This window comes from Vicia villosa, linkage group LG4, assembly GCF_029867415.1.
Source record: "Vicia villosa cultivar HV-30 ecotype Madison, WI linkage group LG4, Vvil1.0, whole genome shotgun sequence".
Taxonomy (NCBI): domain Eukaryota; kingdom Viridiplantae; phylum Streptophyta; class Magnoliopsida; order Fabales; family Fabaceae; genus Vicia; species Vicia villosa.
The window spans coordinates 186,691-201,216 of NC_081183.1; the positions used below are offsets into that span (position 1 = coordinate 186,691).

At 34.2% G+C, this 14,526-nt stretch overlaps 4 protein-coding genes across 6 annotated transcripts; 2 read left to right on the top strand and 2 right to left on the bottom strand.

The window, feature by feature from the left end:
- Positions 1-2,043: 2,043 nt before the first annotated feature.
- Positions 2,044-4,032, top strand: LOC131594247 (mitochondrial carrier protein CoAc2). The gene is made up of 7 exons (XM_058866327.1): positions 2,044-2,293; positions 2,392-2,477; positions 2,552-2,759; positions 2,857-2,983; positions 3,060-3,244; positions 3,327-3,449; positions 3,542-4,032. Exons 1-7 carry the CDS (start codon positions 2,159-2,161, stop codon positions 3,626-3,628), a joined length of 951 nt encoding a protein of 316 aa, XP_058722310.1. The 5' UTR covers positions 2,044-2,158; the 3' UTR covers positions 3,629-4,032.
- Positions 4,033-4,199: 167 nt separating this feature from the next.
- On the bottom strand, positions 4,200-5,771 carry LOC131594244 (pentatricopeptide repeat-containing protein At2g15690, mitochondrial-like). Its single transcript, XM_058866322.1, has one exon. It carries the CDS (start codon positions 5,711-5,713, stop codon positions 4,367-4,369), a length of 1,347 nt encoding a protein of 448 aa, XP_058722305.1. The 5' UTR covers positions 5,714-5,771; the 3' UTR covers positions 4,200-4,366.
- Positions 5,772-6,288: 517 nt separating this feature from the next.
- On the bottom strand, positions 6,289-8,584 carry LOC131594245 (protein EFFECTOR OF TRANSCRIPTION 2-like). The gene is made up of 3 exons (XM_058866323.1): positions 8,453-8,584; positions 7,674-8,021; positions 6,289-7,315 (listed from the first exon to the last, which is right to left on the bottom strand). Exons 1-3 carry the CDS (start codon positions 8,576-8,578, stop codon positions 6,599-6,601), a joined length of 1,191 nt encoding a protein of 396 aa, XP_058722306.1. The 5' UTR covers positions 8,579-8,584; the 3' UTR covers positions 6,289-6,598.
- A 2,134-nt stretch (positions 8,585-10,718) lies between these two features.
- LOC131594246 (probable acyl-[acyl-carrier-protein]--UDP-N-acetylglucosamine O-acyltransferase, mitochondrial) lies at positions 10,719-13,906 on the top strand. 3 transcript variants are annotated; one of them, XM_058866325.1, is made up of 10 exons: positions 10,719-10,867; positions 10,968-11,053; positions 11,375-11,499; positions 11,620-11,728; positions 11,870-11,962; positions 12,073-12,189; positions 12,302-12,385; positions 12,742-12,846; positions 12,936-13,022; positions 13,125-13,811. In XM_058866325.1, the coding sequence occupies exons 1-10, from the start codon at positions 10,756-10,758 to the stop codon at positions 13,236-13,238; spliced, it is 1,032 nt and encodes a 343-aa protein (XP_058722308.1). In that variant the 5' UTR covers positions 10,719-10,755; the 3' UTR covers positions 13,239-13,811. The 3 variants fall into 3 exon arrangements, with proteins under 3 accessions (XP_058722308.1, XP_058722307.1, XP_058722309.1); XM_058866324.1 differs by having other exon boundaries at positions 13,119-13,798; XM_058866326.1 differs by lacking the exons at positions 10,719-10,867; positions 10,968-11,053 and adding an exon at positions 11,067-11,262 and having other exon boundaries at positions 13,119-13,906.
- The last annotated feature ends 620 nt before the right edge of the window (positions 13,907-14,526 follow it).

The following is a 14,526-nucleotide window of genomic DNA, read 5'->3' on the forward strand; positions in this document are numbered from 1 at the left end:
ATCTTGTTTAGACTAATGGTCAATCTCTAGAATTAAGTGTCTAATTATTATTACGAATGATTAAAACTGCCTTGGGAATGACCAACCAAACTAAATCATTGTTTGTTTGCAGTTTGTGATTAGGGCCTTTGATGCTCTGTCATAACAATGATGACCATATTCCTATTAATGACTACTTGGTCTAGGGAGGCAAGTTTCCTCTTATAAATACATGATCCTTTATATTTGATTTTGCATTGCCTCTTCAATCATCTACCTTCATTTTAATTCTGTTCCTAATGGGACAAATGTTGAACGTAATTTCCTGGCAACTGGTTTGACAAGTTATACCAAAATCACCATAATTAACATTGTTTAACTAGTACAAGATGATGGAGCAGAAAAACAATAAATAACACAACCAGTTGGTAACCCAGTTTGATGCAAATAACACATACGTCTAGAGGGTTAGATTCTAACTCAAGAAAGGAAATTCACTATAAGTAGTTTAGTAAACTTAGTCTTACAAGCAACATAGAACCTTATGTTGTTCAATGCCTCTTCCTAACACTACCTAATAACTTTCTATTTAGGATTCCCCCTAAATATGAGACACCATCTCACTTTATTTTTTCTCAAACACTAACCCCTTAGTGTTTCAATCATTAAACCCTAGTGATTAACTTCAATCAACAATATGAATGATGTTGAATTTATAACTCATTAGACAAACCTACAACTATGCCAAGTTACTAAAACATGGTATGGTGTACATAAAATAAAAAGGACTCTTGTAAAACATAGTATGAATGTTTGCTTTCTAATGTAGGTTTTGAGCTCCTTATATAGAATAATAATTATGGGCTTTTCTCCTTGGATATTTGATATGATTTCGTTCGGAAATAATGCAGAATCTGTTGAATATTATATGTTACATAAATCTATCAAACATGATATGATTTGTAACATATGAAGTCTCTTTCTAGTGTGATTGAGCATATGAAGTCTCTTGCTATTTGCTTGAGCAAAGTGTAATCTGATTGGTTATAGTGAAAAATCTCTTGTTGGACAAGGGGACTTGACTACTCTCCTAAAACAAGTGACGTGTCTTATGGTAGTGATATACCATATGACTATAGTGCTGCTGAGAAAAGTCATTATTCAGCTAGACCACCTACATTCAGTTGTGACTTCATCCAATTTGAAAGGTGGAAAATCAAGATGTATACATATATCATTGGTCTTGATGTTGAATTTTTGGATATCCTTGAATATGACCTTAACATTGATGCTAATGGTTTTGGAGTAGTAACTGATAGGAAAACTCTCACGCCAGCTCATAAGAAAATTTACAGGAAACGTCAATGAGGTAGAGGCATTCTGATAGAAGTTCTACCTCATTCTGAGTACATCAAAATCATTGATAAGTCAACTGCTAAGAATATTTTTGAGTCTATGTATTTTATTATAAAGGAAACAGACAAGTTAAAAAGACTAAGGCAAACCTTTTAGTACAACGCTATGAGTTGTTCATAATGAAGAATTGATAAGTTAACATTAAAGAAAAATCCCGAAAGATGAGGTTGCAAACATGCATACAAGCGAGAATATAATAATTGATAGAATACAAAAAACGAATTTGAACTCTCCCCAAGAAACGCTCGAGGAATTCTCTCAGCGAGGAAAACCTATTAAATTAACCCGACATAGCGAAATATGCCCCATAACTAATTAGCGAAGAAATAAATCTGAATGAAATAAAGAAAAATGCAACAAGGTTCAAACATTCTCTTTATTAAGACCCTTAAGGGCAATATTACAAAACCTTTCTAACAAGACAATGAAATAGGTAATACGAAAACATGAGCCTGATAATTGTACAAAATCAACTTAAAGTCTCACATGAGATAAAAAATGCATTTAGGTCAAATAAATATTTTAAATTTATCAAATTTTTGACTAAAATGAGTTTAGTAAAAAATTAGTTAATAATTATTTATTTAATTGAAGAGAGAGGAGTTAGTTAGAACATGAAGAGAATCTAGTCTGAAATGAGGGCTATTGGTTGGATGTTCAATACAAACACAACATCTGCCTAAGCTAAGTATATAAATTCTCCAACTTCTTTTGGGTTTGTGGTCCAATTCAAATCCAACTTCTTCAACTTCTCTCTCTCTGAATGGCTGCGAATCAGAGAGAGTCAATGCTCGATCACGTTCCCCTCTTTGCCAAGGAACTTCTCGCCGGTGGACTCGCCGGCGGCTTTGCTAAAACCGCTGTTGCTCCTCTTGAACGCCTTAAAATTCTCTTCCAGGTTCTTTATTCCTCAATTCTCTCTTCTTGTCTTTTTCATCTTTTACTATTCCAAAGATTCTTGCTTTACTTACCTTTAACCACAATCATTCTTTGCAGACCAGAAGAGCCGAGTTTCATAGCACCGGACTCTCTGGATCAGTTGCCAGAATTGCCAAAACTGAAGGTCTTTTAGGTTTCTACAGGTACTTACAAATCTTAGTTAGTTGATTTATCTTCCTTCAATTATTCAGAATCATCAATGTGAAGTTATTTGCAGGGGAAATGGAGCGAGTGTGGCGAGGATTATTCCTTATGCAGCTCTTCATTATATGTCGTATGAGGAATATCGCAGACTTATTGTGCAATTTTTTCCTAATGTTTGGAAAGGTCCTACCCTTGACCTTATGGCAGGATCACTATCTGGAGGCACTGCTGTAATTTTTACTTATCCACTCGACTTAATTCGGACTAAGTTAGCTTATCAGGTAAACTATATTTCTCATCACAAATCAAATCAATTTTCATCAATGACTTTGGTTGTAAAGTGTGAACTATGTACCACATTTGAAATTGAACCTGCAGGTTGTTAGTCCAACCAAGTTGAATGTTCCTGGGATTGTAAATAATGATCAAGTTTATAGAGGGATCCGTGATTGTCTTTCGAAAACTTATAAAGATGGTGGCGTAAGAGGTCTCTATAGGGGAGTAGGTATGTGTTAAAATCTGCTTGTGTTTCGGATTGGTAATTTAGTGTTGTAGAACTCTTATGTTAACTATGGCCACAGCTCCTACACTCTTTGGAATATTCCCATACGCCGGTTTGAAATTCTACTTTTATGAGGAAATGAAGCGCCATGTCCCTGAGGATTATAAGAAAGGCATTATGGCGAAACTCACATGTGGATCCGTGGCTGGTTTATTGGGTCAGACTTTCACGTATCCTCTTGAAGTTGTCAGGAGGCAAATGCAGGTACTTTACTTTACTTGGTAGCCTATAAATTATAGACTGATATTGAGTAACATGATAGAGCTAACTAATACTACCTGACTAGGTTCAAAAACACGCGGCATCCGATGAAGCTGAATTGAAAGGGACTATGAGATCTATGGTTTTGATTGCTCAAAAGCAAGGCTGGAGGACGTTGTTTTCAGGGCTGAGTATCAATTACATAAAGGTAGGAAGAATAATACTAGAAGACTAGAGAAACTTAACACTTTAAAACCATTCTATATAATTAAGCATTTTGTTTGTTTGTTTGCAATTCAGGTTGTTCCATCTGCGGCCATCGGGTTTACAGTTTATGATACTATGAAATTGTGGCTGAGAGTACCATCAAGAGATGGATCAGGCTAACAAACTAATAAACCAACCATCCTCATAGTAGGAATAAGCTGTGCTAACTCCTCACAGGCTTCAAACTAGCTTCTTCTCATTCAATTCACATTGTTCTTCACATATTATTTTAGCTGCACATTGCAGTCTTTCGAATTGTACATAGATAGAGGTTGTTATGCACTATACCACGAAACAATACATTGATTAAGATCTTATTGATTTTATTAAAGTAGGAAATGATTTTTTATGTTGTTTAGGAAGGACAGGCTATATATGTACAATTAAAGAATAAATTGCACTTTTTGAATGTGCAAGTAGAGAGAATGATTTAGAAATGTTGACAGTCACATCCTTTTAGAGAGTTTTTTTTGGGTCCAACATCGTGTTTTTATATAGATTGGATACATTGTCATTATTTAAATTACTTTTCTCTCTCTTTATAACAATTATAATTGTATTTTTATATTGTGTTTTGGCTTTTCAAATATCACTACTCATAAGATATCACAACATCCTCATGTTTGTATGGAAAAGAGGAAAGATAAATTGTTAACCATTCTGTTGGATGTTGGTATGCAAACAAACAGTGTGCGACAAAGAAAATAAAATACATTGGTTAATTCATAGATGGAACAAAACTTTGTTTGATCTTTTCAAACATTGGTTTGAACCTTACATATTTTGGCAAGAAGCAAAAATCAACCTATAGCAATAAATTATCAGTGTATCTACATTTGAGAATTATTTTGTCCAACACTACCAATAATCTCCACAGGAACATTTCCCATCTTTGAAATGATGGAATCTCTTGTTGTCCCTCACAATGAGCTCCCTTCCAACAATCTTCGACATGATTTTAATAGCGTTGTGACAGTCTCCACATATGCGTAGATTCTTGATGATTCTAAGTGTAGTCCTCGGCGGAGTACTGATAAGACCATAAGCAATTGCCAAACGCTCACTGTGATACTGCAAGGCCTTCTCTTTTTCCTCCTCATCAATATCATGCAGCACATATCTTGTATCAGGGACATAACCTGCTTCCCTCATCTGTCCAGTCAAACCTCTGAATTTCATATCACCTTCTTCTTTATAGGGCGTATTACACCGATATTCGGCCACTCTATTCTTCTCCTCCAGCATGTTAATTGCAGACTGCCTCTTTCTCTGAGGTGCAGCCACTTTATTAGCAACAGCTTTTGAAGGATCAAAAACAGTTAACAATTCCTCAGCCCGATCTTCAAGTTCTAAGTCTCCATGAATTCTTGCAAAATTTCGAAGAGCCTGCCAAAACTCAACTCCAACTTCAATTGGCATACTCTTAATGAACTCCTCAGCTTCACTCAACTGACCAGCACACCCCAGAACATTGACAACCCCCAAATAGTGCTCTTTGCTTGGCACAATTCCATACTCCTTCATGGATTCAAACTGCATTAACCCTTCTTCCACAGCTTCTACCAATGCACATGCATCCAAAACCAACGCAAAAGTTTCCTCATCAGGTACTATCCCTTGTTGCTTCATCCTCTTAAAAACCAACAAACCATCATTCCCGAAGCCATTCGCAGTGTATCCACTAATCATCAAATTCCAAGAACTGATATTTCTCTCAGGCATTTTATCAAACACTCTCCGCCCATCCTTCAAGCTACCACATTTCACATACATCCCAATCAACCCATTTCCCAATTCAACATCCCCTCCAAATTTCGATCTTCTGATGAAATCATGAACCTTTCTCCCCAATTCAAGCGACTTAGAATCCTCACATAATTTCAAGAGGGAAATGTAAACACTATAATCAGCAAAAACACCTTGACCCATGAGTTCCAAAACTTGACTGAGGTTACCCTCTTGAAGCAAACGCTGCAAGTCTGCATTTTGAGGTTGATTGAGGCTTGGGTGATGGTTCAATTTAGGTTGGATGGAAGGATTACTGATACGCAAAGGTGGGGGTTTTCTGTGAGTGGAACGAGAGTTGTTGGTTCCGTTTGGGAGAGGGTGAAGAGCATAGGTGCAGAATGGTGTGGAAGAAGATGAAGATTGGTTTGTGAAGTTTAGAGAAGCGATTGATGAGTGAAATTTGAGCTCCATGGCCATGTTACACTGCTACTTGCCACTGCTACCTTCTATTTCTATCCTCACACAATTTAAATTGAATATTTTTTTTTAGCAGAAGATTAATTTTTTTATATATTTTTTTTATATTTTGTTGACTCATGTGCGATTGTATTTGCAATTGTCTGACCTTGCCTTGATTGAGTAAATTTCAACTAAGCAAATTTCAACTAAGCAAATTTTGGCAGCCACTAGCTATTTTTAAGTTTAAACAACTTCTAAAGACTAAAATGATGGTTTGTCCAATTTTTTCTTCCAAGTTTAGCATTCAAATATAAAGTTCTAGTGTGTTATGATTGAGTCTAGAGTCATGTTGACTTGGATAAACTCTAGTAGACTTGAGAAAAATTTGACTGATTCATGTTTGACTGTGTTTGCACTTACACTTGTGATTGCCTCGGGCGAGTCGAGTACCTTAAAATCATTATGCGGTAAGAATCTATCTTGTTTTGCTAGACTCAACTCCATTATTAACTATAAACTTTGTTCCAAAGTATGTTTATAATTAGGAACTAAAGAAGTGAACCATTATATAAGGATGAATAATACAATTAAAAGACCAACCACAACAATATTGAATGAATTTAACAAAGAAAATCATAAACTTCAATACACTATTTTGAGTATTTTTTGTGTGTGCCTATAATCATCTACCTAACTCATTTGCTTCAACAAGTAAGCACTTTTACACAAACAAATACACCCTTCTTCAAGGGAATAATACAACAAATACAACACTCTTTCAATGTCTATGATACAACAATTGCCAGCATATTTTATTAAATAAATTCTGTGTAACTATGAGTTTAAACAAGTACATTTTCTGGTTTATGCCGCATACCATTTTGTACATTCATTCATCCTCACTTATTTCTGATTTATACTAACAGATGCACGAATTCTCCTCCCTTTATGTTCATGACATCTTTTTCTTCCTTTAACTGGTTCTTTTCTACAACTTGATCCATCTTCCAAAACAATTCCACATATAACAACAGTTTTGGTGATACTTTCAGCAACAAGACTTTCACCCACTTTTTCTGATTCTGACTTGGATCTTCTTATTTCTTTTGCAGGGAACACTCTTTCTGATTCTGATTTGGATCTTCTCATTCCTTTTGTACTGACCATATTAACTCTCATTCCTTTATGTTCGTGACACCTAACTCTTTTTTCAACCGGCGTCTTTGTACAAATAGAACCATCGTCTAAAATCACTCCACAAATTTTACCATTCTTCTCAACCGCAAAATCACTTGTATCATGAACCACTATTTTAGGACGCGACCGGTTGAATTTGAACACGCGAGATAAGAAATTGTAGCTGCCATTGTCTGCCTCATCCGTTTTGTTATCTACCACGGGCAATCTGCTTGACTTAATTTGTATCCCAACTTTCTTTTGAGTGAAGGGTAGAAGTGATTTGGCCACTTCTGAAAATGTTCTTGTCCCTGAAGAAATTTTGTTGAGCATTTGAAGAATATCATCAGGCCGACGCGTGCCGTTATTAATCGTGTTCCATGCATAATCAAATGTACTTAGAAGTTGAGATTCTGTTTGCAATGCATCTCCTTTGTTCTGCATCTGTTCAACAAACAATATTGCACAAATAAATGCATTCAATCATCTTTGTCAAATTTCACAAAATGCATAACTTCATCAGATTCATAACAAATCATTCTTTAACATTTACTATGTTCCGGGCCAACACTTAACCGATGAACACCATCATCCTAATCGATTATCTACTAAATAATTGACTATCCAAAACACATAATCAATCAACTCACAACTTATTACAGAATCACTCAATTACTTGATTCATTTTAGACTTCCAATTCATTAACTTAGCTCTTACTTCAATCGATACATCTACAATTAAAACCATCTTGATCATAACAAATAGAAGAAAATATGTAAATATATAACGAAATGTACTTACAGGAGCCCATCGATAAACAACTGGGAAGCCTTGAAAAAAAATCTCATGAAACAATGAATGTCCCAATTGATCCGAAGATTCAAACGAAGAACAACCGTTACCCAAATGAGCTCCATTTCTACCATAACTTTGAAGTCTTGTTCTCACATTATCAGCTTTTCCTAGATAAACCACAACAACGCGAGTTGCAAGCTTGTAAATTTCACGCCCTAAACCACTAGTCGACACAGCTACTCCAAGCTCATACACTCCCGGACCCGGATTCTCTGGCAGGTTATGAATTCTGTATCTTGTAGATCCCTCTTTTCCTTTGGAATAATCCTCCCAATCAGAAGGACCAACAAGAATCTGTAAACAATTTTTAACATCAGCAACCAATATATATCAAATTAGGTTTTCTTGCAGTCAGCAATTCAACATATTTACGCATTTAACAACCCTGAATTGAGATCAGACAGTTTATATTTCAAGTTTCGCATTTTAGGTTTTACTAAAAAAATCAAACATACAATGAAATTTTTGATGTATTATCGCAATTCCACTGAATTACTTCAAAATCTTAATTGAAAGCTTAAATAAATAAGCTCCACGCCAGAAAATGATTAAGCTGAAAGAAATGAGAATTAACACCAACAGTAATAACTAAAAAATGAAGAAATAATCAAACAGTGTAAAAAATACGATTTGCAATAGATTTGAGAAATCTTGAACAATAACAGAAGCATTAATAGAACACTAAATTGAAATTAAGAGTTAAGAGAGTAATTGAAATGAAGTACCTTCCAATGAGAGAAGGTAGAATCATGTTTAGTGTGGTTACATTGTTCTCTCTTCAACATTTGCGCCGTTGCAGGAAAAGTGATTATTCTATGACCGTTGTTTTCGTTCCTCGTTAAATGTTTCATTTAAAGCTTCTAATGTTCGTAATATATATTTTCATTTTACCAAAATGCCCTTTCATAATATCCATCCATAACTCTCACCTTATTCCAACTTCAAAGTATTATCGACTCATCATTAGTTAATTATTATTAAATTGGCTAACAAAAAGGTTGTATATGGATTTTGCATTTTAGATTAATAAATATATGTGTTTATCTAAGACGATCAATTTTTGTGTGCGTTTTGAAAAAAGTTAAAAATTGATTTTCTTAATAATTAAAAAGATGAATCTAAGACACTGATTTATGCTTATCAATTCAATCATACAAGTTTGATTAATATTATAACGAGAATTTTTGTTTGTAAAAAATAATAGAAATTAGTAATAATGTCCACTGTCGTCGATGCATTACTATGTTCTAAACTAACGAGTTACCTGTTAAATACTTGTTGCAGGACTACTTGAAAAATATGAATTTCTAACATCTTATTGTGGGTAGTCATGACTTCAGCCTTAGACGTAAGCTATCTAAGTAATTCGTTGGTGTGGAGGTTCTGGTTCTTAAAGTTCTCGTTTTGTTGAGTTTGAGTTATAATAAAGTTGTACATTAGCATATCGAGGTTTAGGGGTGCTCAAAATCAAACCAACCCAATAGAAAACCGCAAACCAAACCAAATCAAACCGAAACCGCAAAAAACCGCATTTAGTTCGGATTAGTTTGGGTCATCTTTTAATAAAACCGCACGGTTCGGTTCGGTTTGCGGTTTGTATTTTGTAAACTGAACCAAACCGAATCAAACCGCATTATGTTACAACCTAACTTTTACTTAACTCACATCCAACCCAAACTTAAATGTATTATACCTTAGCCTTATGATTAAGAACAATTTTCTCGTCCTTACACATATGATTTTAGTCCCGATCTTTTCAAATCTCTAATAGTATTATCGCGCCTTCTTTGCCACATACATCTTCCCTCTTTTTCTATAATCTCTACTCTCTTATATTCTTTCTTTTTTACCTTCTTATTTTTATGCAAATGTTCCCTATTTCAGTTTCATTTTTATCGCACATCTTCTTCTCTAATCTCTCAACTCTTTTGTTTTTTCTTTTTCACCTTCACTAATCTCTCCTCTCTTCTATTTTTTTTCATTTCTAATAATTTTTATATTGTTGTCAAAACATGACGAATTTTGTTGTTATTTGATAGTGTATGAATATCTAAATACAAAGTTATGTTGTCATTTATATGTATGTATTGTTCAATAAAATATTTGTAAAAAATCGAACCAACCGAACCGAATCAAACCGAATTAGTTTGGTTTGGTTTGGTTCGGATTTTTTTTAAAAGCCAACCAAACCAAACCAAACCGCACAATTTTTCCCTTGCGGTTCGGATGATTTTTTTCGTCAAAACCGCCCAAACCGCACCGCGATCACCCCTATCGAGGTTTGACTTTCAAGGAGAAGAAGCACCCTTTTCTCCTTTAGGGTATGTTTGGTAGAGTAGAAGTAGGAAAGAGAGAAATAGGTGAGAGAGAAGTTGAAGAGAGATTGGTAACTTCTCTTGTTTGGGAAGAAGAGAAATTGGAAAGAGAGATTAAAAAAGAGTGGGTCCCACAACTTTTGCATTTCTCTTCAAATATGAAGAGAAAGTAAGAAAAGACAAATTAATAGAAAGAAATGACTATTTTGTCCATTAAATTATAAATATATATTTTAAAATATTATTGATCACAAGGGCAATATAGTACTTTTAAAAATTATCAACACTTCTCTCTTCTCCATTTCTTCTCTCTTTCTCTTAAAACAAACAATAACTCAAATCTATTTTATTTCTCATATATTTCTCTCTTCTTACACTCTCTCTTATTTATTTCTCTCTTCACAACTTCTCTTCTATACCAAACACACCCTTAAAACTTGGTGGGATAGCTGACACTACAAGATTGGCTATGAACTAGGGAGAATTGTTCTTGTAAGAGAAGTTCACATGGTTTTTTCAACTAGTAATGGTTATGTGTCATATCTTCGATAAAGGCGTAAGTATCATTAAGGGTCCATGTCGTTACGGAATTTGCCCGTAGGTAATACAAAATAACAAATGTGCATAATTCAAAATTCAAATAAATTTTTTTTTATACATATTAAGTAGTAGTATGAGACAAGGGCAGTTTTGGGAATTATGAGAGACTATTTATGAAAAACAATTTTGCAGGCGCCGAAGAAAAATCAAACATGATGAAACTCAGCACACGAAACTCCATTTCCGCATCTCTTCGAATAATCCAAACTTCACGCTTCTTCTCTTGTAAGCATTTTTTTTCTTCATTTTTTCTCCAAATTTCTCAATTTTTTGTAAGCAATTTTTCGAATAACCCATAAATTTTGTTTATTCACTCATGTTTTAGATGTTGCGGATGAGGAAAGGGTTTACGCTTCCAACTCTATCATTCACCCTACTGCCATTGTTCATCCCAATGCCCTCCTCGGTCAGGTAATTTCTTTTCAACCAATTTTTTCTTCTTAATTCCTATTGGGTTGTTCAAATTTTTATTCTTTTCCAATTTGGGTATTTCTCTCACTTTTTATACACTTCTTATCATGTTTCTACATTGCCAAGATACAGTTTTGTTTTGAAAACATCAATGCAGATTGTATTGTATCATACTAGCACCGTCACCTTTGAAAAAAGGCATGTTATGTGTATGTGTCCGAAACCGACGCTTGTGATTACGTGTTAGTGTCAGTGTCGTGTTTCTGGTGTCCATGCTTGATAGAGACCTTATATTCACTACTTTTATTTTTGTGGTGATAGGGAATTTCCATTGGACCTTTTTGTACTGTCAGTTCTTCTGCAAAGCTAGGGAATGGTTGTAAGCTATATCCAGGAAGCCATGTTTTTGGAAACACTGAGTTAGGGGACGGTTGTACGCTGATGACGTGAGTTTATACTTAAGATCACTGTTTTTTTCTAAGATTTTGCTCTATTGAATATTAGTTTTTGGTTTTGAGTTTGGATCATTATATGTTCATGTTTATTTGGGGATCTTAATCTTGCAGTGGCGCTGTTGTTGGTGATGATTGTCCTGGATGTACTGTCATTGGAAGCAATAACACAATAGGATATCATGCTGTGATTGGTGTCAAATGTCAAGACTTGAAATATAAGGTATCATGCTATGATTGGTGTCAACTGTGTCAGAGTTCGACAACCTTGAAATGCACTCAAGTTGCGTGTTGCGTACTCATGTAGTTTATGCTGGGCTTATTTTAGAAAGCCTATATGTTCTTAACTGTTCTTGCATTGTAGCCAGAAGACGAGTGTTTCCTAGAAGTTGGACATAATAATGATATTAGGGAACATACTTCAATTCACCGATCTTCAAAATCAACAGATAGAACGGTAAGAAGATGCGTTCAATAGTTTTTTTTATTGATAACGCAAAACAGAATTTCAAGATGCATGAAAAGCTTATACATATTTTCATTCATTTACCGTCATTATTTGAACAGGTAATTGGTGATGGAAATTTAATTATGGGAGCTTGTCATATTGCCCATGATTGCAAGATTGGCAACAACAACATTTTTGCTAACAACACTCTTCTAGCCGGGCATGTTGAGGCGGAAGTAAGTTCTTGTGAAAACTTAAGTATCTTACATGATAAATAAAGTTTGTTTTGTTAATTTCTTACGTTTCAAGTATGGTATTGTAAAACTAATTGAAACTCTTCTTATGCAGGACTATGTTCACACTGCCGGTGCGACAGTAGTTCACCAATTCTGTCATCTTGGCTCGTTCTCTTTTCTCGGCGGTGGTTCTGTGGTAGGTTTTTCATCCAACTTAAAGTATTTTGTATCGGGAAATGATTGTTGCACTAAGGAAATCTATAAGAATCTAAGACCAAGAGCAAAAAATAAATGTGATCTATTTCTAAGAAATGGCTTATTCTTGGCTGTGGTATTAAAAAATGGATGTAACATTATTGCTCATGAATGTGATTTCAACACGAGTTCATCTAAAACGAAGTCCAGCATATAGGGATATCCATTTTCGAATGTATGAAATAGACTGCGTAGTCCTTATTAAAGAGTTTGTTAAAGCATATACTTTTACCAAGCCAAATGATTTACAATTATTCAGGTGTGCAACTACAATGTCATGTTGTTACATAAATGAAGGTTTCACAAGATGTTCCAAAATACATGATGGTAGCAGGGGATAGAGCTGAGCTTCGTGGCCTAAATTTAGTTGGCCTTGCTCGACGCGGATTCAGCATTGAAGAGGTTTAGGCTTCACAACATATTACTAATTTAGTTGCCTTCAATTATACGTCATCGCAACTGAACTATTCTATTTGGTAAAATCCATCCAGATCAGGAGCCTTAAAACAGCTTATCGGAAGATATTCATGTGTGCTGATACAACTGCAGTGTCTTTTGAAGAAAGGCTTGCACAAGTGGTATTTTTTTTCTCACTTTTTTTTAAAGTTTGTCTGATCTAAAGCTTTGAGGAAGCTAGCGATGTAGCTAAATCTTGAGATAAACTTGTTTTGCAGGAGCAGCATGAAGGATTGATTCACATTCCTGTCGTGCGTGCTATGTTGCAATCTATTCGTGACTCTTTTGCAGAAAATCGTCGTGGAATATGCAAGTATAGATCATGGAGTGGCTCTTGAAGCATGCTGCTGTGGGCAAGTTGTTATGTATACATTTTATTTTCAAGATATGTCATGCTGTTTTCAGCTCAAGTAGGAGCTCAAGTGAGAGTTTATTCAGTCTTGTAGGAAGTGTATTCATTCAGAATCACTTATTTTTGTATAGGTACTCAATAGTAGAGACATGTATTCATTGGAAACATCATTTAATTCTTTTAGATTAAACCCTGTTTTGTAGTAGTAGCTTTTAAAAAATATTTAAAAACATGTATAATTTTATTTTGAGCCTATTCGGATATATTGTTTAATAAATTGCTTAAAAGATAAATGTTTATTATATAAGCTTTGCATTTAAAGAAAAACTCTAACGGAGTAGTTTTATGTATAAGTTATAAGTTGTTTTTCTAAATTATTTTGAAGTTATCGAAGAGTTTGGTTATTTTAGATTATTTTAAAAAGAAAATCAATTTTTTTAATCAAAATTATTTTGGTGGTTTTCTTTCTTTGTTTAAACTTTAATTTTAAATTTTTTAATAGAATCTACAAACTAAATCTGATTGTCACCTCCACATCCCATCATATTGAACTAAAATAGTAGTGATGCCTCTAATACAAAAAAAGAAGCAAAGTTTAAAAAAAAAAAAACAGTTTAAATAAATCGAGATATCATTTTTAGAAAACATTGCATAAAATGGTAGAGAAATGTGTCTAAATAACTTTTCTTAAGATTCTATAAAGAACATGGTAAATGAAAAGGAAGATTAAAAAGTAATTTCACAGTTAGAAAGAAACTCATTATTAGCTTAGACTTGTCATGAAAAACCTCAAGATAAATTATCTACTTCTTTATCCTATTTTAATGTTCTTAGAATTAACACATATTAACTACATGTAATAGTTATTAAAGGAGTATTGTGATAAATTCCATTAAAAAAAGAGTCCGCGCAAATATGCCAATAGAAAACTCAAATTGTTCACAAGCCGATCCTAAAGCAGCCTTGATAATAGTAAGAACTTAATAATTTCCATCAAATGGAATATAAACTATGTTACTTAGATGACCATTGAATTAGAAACACAGAAATATCATTTCAACGAGAACTAACATATATTGCAACAGATTATGTGGAAAGAGTTTAATGCAGGAACTGAAATGCTATTATATACAACAAAGATGTCAAAGATGACAGACAGATTATGTGTATAGCTTTTATCAAAGCACTGGACATGCTTTGTAATTGTAGGCTGATTAGTTAGTGCATGTTTGGGTTGGGCATGTAGATTGTCAGAATCACTGTGATTATGTTAA